The sequence below is a fragment of the Chiloscyllium plagiosum genome, unplaced genomic scaffold, assembly GCF_037043375.1.
Source record: "Chiloscyllium plagiosum isolate Xiang-an unplaced genomic scaffold, Cpla_swu_hap1 HiC_scaffold_28, whole genome shotgun sequence".
Lineage (NCBI taxonomy): Eukaryota > Metazoa > Chordata > Chondrichthyes > Orectolobiformes > Hemiscylliidae > Chiloscyllium > Chiloscyllium plagiosum.
The window spans coordinates 51,798,197-51,804,196 of NW_028270166.1; the positions used below are offsets into that span (position 1 = coordinate 51,798,197).

Here is a 6,000-nt window from a genome sequence, read left to right on the forward strand (position 1 = left end):
GTGCGTTAGTGTGCATGGGTGTGTGTGTCAGAGAGCACATGTAAGTCTGTGAACAAGTGTGTGTGTGTACATGTGTGTGTGTTTATGGGAACTTGAGTGTTCATGAGTGTGTGTGTGACAGTGCATATGGCTATCTTTTTGTTTGTAAGTTGGACTGTGTGTATGTAGAGTAGGTTTATGGAGTGTCTGTGTGCGTGTAAATTTGTAGTGAAACCACATGTGAGTGTATGATAGTATTAGTGTGCATATGTGTGAGAATATTAGTGTGAATGTGTGTGAGTAAATGTGAGTGTGTGTGATATTAATATGTGTGTGAGTAAATGCGAGTGTGTGAGTATTATTACGTGTTTGAGTGTAAATGTGAATATATGTGAGTATTCATGTGTGTAAATATGTGTGTGAGAGCATTAGTGTGTGTGAAAATATTAGTATGAATGTATGTGCAAGTGTAAACGTGAGTGTATGTGAGAGTATAAGTGTGTGTTTGAGTGTGTGGGTGTAAATGTGAGTGTGAGAGAGTATTAGTGTGTGTGAGTATGTGTTTGAGTCTAAATGTGAGTGTGTGAGAATATTAGTGTGTGTGAGTGTAAATGTGAGTTATGAGTACTAGTGAGAGTGTATGTGTTAGGATATAAGTGTCGAGAGTGTGGAGCTGGAAAATACAGCAGGTCATCCTGATGAAGGGCTTATGCCTGCAACGTCGATTCTCCTGTTCCTCAGATGCTGCCTGACCTGCTGTGCTTTTCCAGCGCCACACTCTCAACTCTGATCTCCAGCATCTGCAGTCCTTACTTTCTTCTAGCGTGAGTATATAAGTTTGAGTGTGTGTGACTGTAAATGTGTGTATGAGAGTATAAGGGTGTGTGTGAGAATATTAGAGTGTGAATGTGTGTGTGAGAGAGTAAATATGAGTGTATGTGAGAGTATTAATTGTAATAATATCTCCAAATAGTTTGTAGTTGCTTACTGTCGAGCCTCACATGTGACTGAGCAGTTGGGCAAAGCAACAAAGAGGAGATGTGTTCTTGTCACACTGTTATCTCAGAAACAGCCAGCAGGAAAAGCAGGGCGAACATTGAAAAACGATTCTCTTTATTGGGAAGAGGGTCTCACTCAGTAAGAATGACAAGTTCCTGACTGGTTCTCTGTGGAACCAAGTGACCCAGATCTCTCCCAGTCTCCAGTTCACTGTCTGCTCACTGGCATGGACAGAAATGGCTGGCATGGAGGATCCTCATCCAGGTTGGGCACAGTGTTTCTCTGACAGCTGACGACACACAGGGCCCAAACCCACTGCCCACAGGGACCCCCACTTCATGGGAGGGATAGCGAAGGGGAAAAGGGAGGTTTGTAAACGCCAATGCACATCTCTAACAGCACCATCTCAAAATGCCAAGCATTCAGCAAATTGCAGATTTTATCAAAATAAAGCTTGTTCAGAAACACAGCCAGAAATCCTATCCCAATAAGAATCCTCTGCTAACTCAGGTACAATGAATAAATAATTCAACAAACAAATGGTTAATCTAAAACCTCAGGACACTCAGAAGCATGGATTCAGAGGTAAGGACCAAATAACTTTCTGTCTATCTTCTGCCCCTGTCCTTCATGGTCACAACATCATATTATACAGCACGGATAGTACATCACAATAATCATTTTCTGCTTTTTAATGATGCACAATGAATTTTCTCTGATAGAGTCATAGGTATCAACTGATACTGAGTATAAACTGCAAGGGGTTTCAGGCTGGTGCAGCCATGTTGAGATTCACTGGGAAGCACTGTTACATTCCCCATTTCAGAATGCAAAATAAATAGACAATACGTCCCATCGTCCTTCAAAGACATAGGTGCGAGCACATTGCAATCTCAGCTGAATTAGCAACCACAAAAGCCTGCAGCCTCACAAGCAGACACCCAGGCTAATGCATGGCTGTGCAATATTCAGTTCTCTTAATGAAATGCCCACAGACAGCAGTACAGTGATATACCCACTCCACCACCCCCTACCCTCCCACACCAGCCTGCTGGATCAATAGATTATTCCACAGGATCAGATTTAATTCACTTACTCCATTGTCAGTGCCATTTACTGTGCGGTACTCCTGGTTATAAGAGGGCAGCCTGTCTGGGATGCTGGTTGGAAGGACGTGCAGTCGGATCTGTGTGTGTCCACAGCCTGTGGGTGCTTATTTCCTACAGAAAGCACCCCCTCTGCTTTGACAGTCTGCTATTAGCGAGCGGCAGCTTCACATCTCATTGCCTTTGTCCTGTGTTCACTCAGCTCCATGATACAGCGGTGTCACTGCACCCCTACTGGACAGTGCCTGCATTGCTCCGTCTGCCTTCTGGGCAGGGAGAGAACCAACTGCCAAAGATGATTTCCATACAATTACATTAAAATACAGGAGCCATTCTGGGAGTGAGCACTTTAGATAATATGTACCACAAAGGAACCGAAGCCTTCTTTAGTTCAGGCTAACTAATCATGCCCCAAATAGCAGAAATATAATTAACAATAAAGGAAACACTGATGTTAGTGGAGTCCCCATCACAATCTCAGGATTTATAGAGTCATGCAGCATGGAAACAGAGCCTTAGATCCATCCTGTCTTTGCCTACAATAATCCCAATCACACCTGCCTGCACTTGGCCCACATCACTCCAAACATTCTCTAACCATGAACTTATCCAAATGTCATTTAAATGTTGTAACTGGACCCACATCAACCACTTACTAATAGAGTCATAGAGTCCTGAGCATGGAGTCAGGCCCTTTGCCCCAAACTGGTCCATGCCGAACAACATGTCCATTAACGCTAACCCCATTCCCCTGCACATGGCCCATATCCAAGTGTTTATCCAATTGCCTTTTAAATGTTGTTAATGTACCCGCCTCAACCACTTCCACTGGCAGCTCATTTCATACGCATACCACCCTTTGTTTAAAAAAAATTCCCCTCAGGTTCCCTCTTATTCTTTCCTCTCTAACCTTAAACTGATGCCCTCTAGTCCTTGATTCCCCAACCCTGGGAAAAGGACTGAGTGCATTCACCCTATTCATGCCTCTCATGCTCATATACAATTCCATAAGATTCCCCCTTGGTGTCCTACACTCTTAAAACAAAACTCCTAGTAATTTCCTGTCTAACCTCTCCCTATAACTCAGACCGTTGAGACCTGGCAACATCCTTGTAAATCTCTTCTTCACTCTTGCCAGTTTAATAACATCCTTCCTACAGCAAGGTGACCAAATATAAACACGATACTCCAAGTGCGGCCTCACCAATGTCCTGTACAACCGCAACATAACTTCCCAACTTTATACTCAGTGCCCTGACTGATGATGGTCAGTGTGCCAAAGCCATCTTCACTGCCCTATCTGTGATTCCACTTTCAGAGAACCATGCACCTGAACTCTAAGGTCCCTCTGTTCCACTACATTTCTTAGGGCCGTACTATTCATTGTGAAACTCCTGCCTTAATTTGACTTTTCAAAATGCAAGACCTCCATTAAACTCCATTTGCCATTTCCCAGCCCACTTCCCCAGCTGATCAAGGTCCTGCTATAATTTCTGATAACTTTCTCACTGTCCATCATACCGTCTATTTTAGTGTCATCTGCAAACTCACTAACCATACCTTGTACGTCCTCAAGCAAATCATTGATGTAGATAACAAACAGCAATGGGCCCAGTACTGACCCCTGAGGCACTCTACTAGTCACAGGCCTCCAGTCTGACAAGCATCCTTCCATTATTACCCTTTGCTTCCTACCATCAAGCCAATTGTGTATCTAATTTGCCAGCTCCTCCTGAATTCCATGCAATCTAATCTTCCAGAGCAGTTTACTATGTGGAACCTTACCAAAGCCTTACTAAAATCCATATATACTATGTCTAATGCCCTGGTTTCATCAACGTTCCTGGTCATTTCATCAAAGACCTTGAACAAATTTGTGAGGCATGATCTTGTACGCGCAAAGCCATGCTGACTATTCCTAATCAAACCCTGTCTTCCCAAATGCATGTATACCTTATCTCAGAATCCTCTGCAAATTCATTCCATACATGAACTATTCTCTGTGTAAAAATGTTGCCTCCTCATGTCTTTTTAAAATATGTTTCCTTTCACCTTAAAAGTACATTCCTAGTCTTGAAATCCTCCACCCTGGGGAAAAGACTCCTGCCATTAACCTTATCTATAGCCTTCATGATTTTATAAGCCTCTGTATAGTCTCCCCTCAACCTCATATGTGTGCTGTGAGAAGATAAGAAACACAAGAGAATTTGTACACAGCAAGATCCCACAAACAATGAGTTCATTTGCTTTTTGTGATATTGGGTGAAGAACCAATATTGACTGAGGAACTAGGAACCATTCCTTGTTATGGCCAGGTCCTAATTCAGGTTCCCCGTTCATTATCGTTGTTGACCATAATGGATACCCCAAAAATGTTAATCTCCTGAATGTGGAGAGCTCCCCTTCTTGGTTCACCAAGCATCTCACCTGCTTGCAACAAGGTGAATTCAAATAGACCTGAGCACAACCACCTGATGAAGGAGCGGTGCTTTAAAAGCTAGTGCTTCCAAATAAACCCGTGTGAATTTTAACCTTGTCCACCCCAGTCCAGCACTGGCACCTCCAAGTCATACCTTCCCTTGTGGATAAACTTCTTCCAGAAAAAATAAAACTACATTTTAAAAGGAGCCAACTTCATCAGGTTTTCTTGAATTAACAACAATAATGAGCTTATTTATTTCCAAACACGGGAAGAATTGTAACACAACACACGTACAGAAGTAGTCAAAAAGATAAATAAAATGTAAAAAGTCAAATATGTAGATCAATCTCTAAAATAGTTTGTGAAGAGCAGATTGTTAAATATTGTGGCCGTCAGCATGGAGATTACTGATTGCATTGATTTTGGTAGTTGAATACTTTGTTCCATGATCCTTAGTTTTGTAGGTTGGTTGAGATTCTGTAGTTCTAATCCCTTTCAGCTGTGATTAAATTTGAGTACTCAGAATGAGAAATAGCCCTTTTGTTGTCCTGTTTCCTTTATAACCAGTTTGCTGTACTCAGAATGAGAGAAGGTCTCCCTTTACCTGCAACTCAGGGATGACTAGAGGATAGTTCTTCCACTGACTGCTACAGCACGCTATAGTTCAAACACAAGCTGCTACACATGACAGATTTCAGTCCCACTAGTCTACTTCAATGGTGTTGAACATGAATTTTAACTCCTGTTATAGAGTCATAGAATCATAGTTTCACACCCTTCGGTCCAACCAGTCCATGCCGAACATAATCCCAAACTAGACTAATCTTATTTGTCTGCTCCTGGACCATGTTCTTGTACATTCTTCAAAGTCCAATGTTTGAAGTACCTTTGACATTTTAGATCTTTCATCAGTCTACCTCAACACGCAGTCACTTAATTTACATCAGAAAATATTATTCTCTGAATCAGCCCTCCTTCAAATGATACATTTTGAAATTGTAAGTAATTGTAATAGTACTTGGGGTTGTGATCAGTCAGTGTAACACCATGGTCTTCTTCAGTGCTAGGAGATCTTCTCTCTCCATCTCACAGGCAGACAGGGCCTCAGTTTAATGCACTGCCATAAAGACACTAACTCTGAGGATGTACATAGAGCATAGAACACAGAACAGTACAGTACAGACCCTTTGGCCAACGATGTTGTGCCGAGCATTTATCTTAATCTAATATCAATCTAACCTACACACCCCTCAATTTACTGCTGTTCATGTGCTTGTCAAGCACTCGCTCAAATGTCCCTAATGTCTCTGACTCTACTACCATCACTGGCCATGCATTCCACGCACCCACCACTCTCTGCGTAAGAACCTACCTCTGACATCTCTCCTATAGCTTCCTCCAATCACCTTAAAATTATGACCCCTCATGACAGCCATTTCTGCCCTGGGGAAAAGTATCTGGCTATCTAATCTATTTATGCCTCTCATTACCTTG

General features: G+C 42.2%; 1 protein-coding gene across 1 annotated transcript in view; it reads right to left on the reverse strand.

The window, feature by feature from the left end:
* The window catches only part of palm1a (paralemmin 1a), a 304,566-nt gene extending 302,325 nt beyond the window's left edge, over positions 1 to 2,241 (reverse strand). The window contains exon 1 of the mRNA XM_087976206.1: positions 2,075 to 2,241. Within this exon, the coding sequence (XP_087832332.1) occupies positions 2,075 to 2,091 (17 nt within the window). The 5' untranslated portion in view covers positions 2,092 to 2,241. The remainder of the gene's footprint in view (positions 1 to 2,074) is intronic.
* Between the last annotated feature and the right edge of the window lie 3,759 nt (positions 2,242 to 6,000).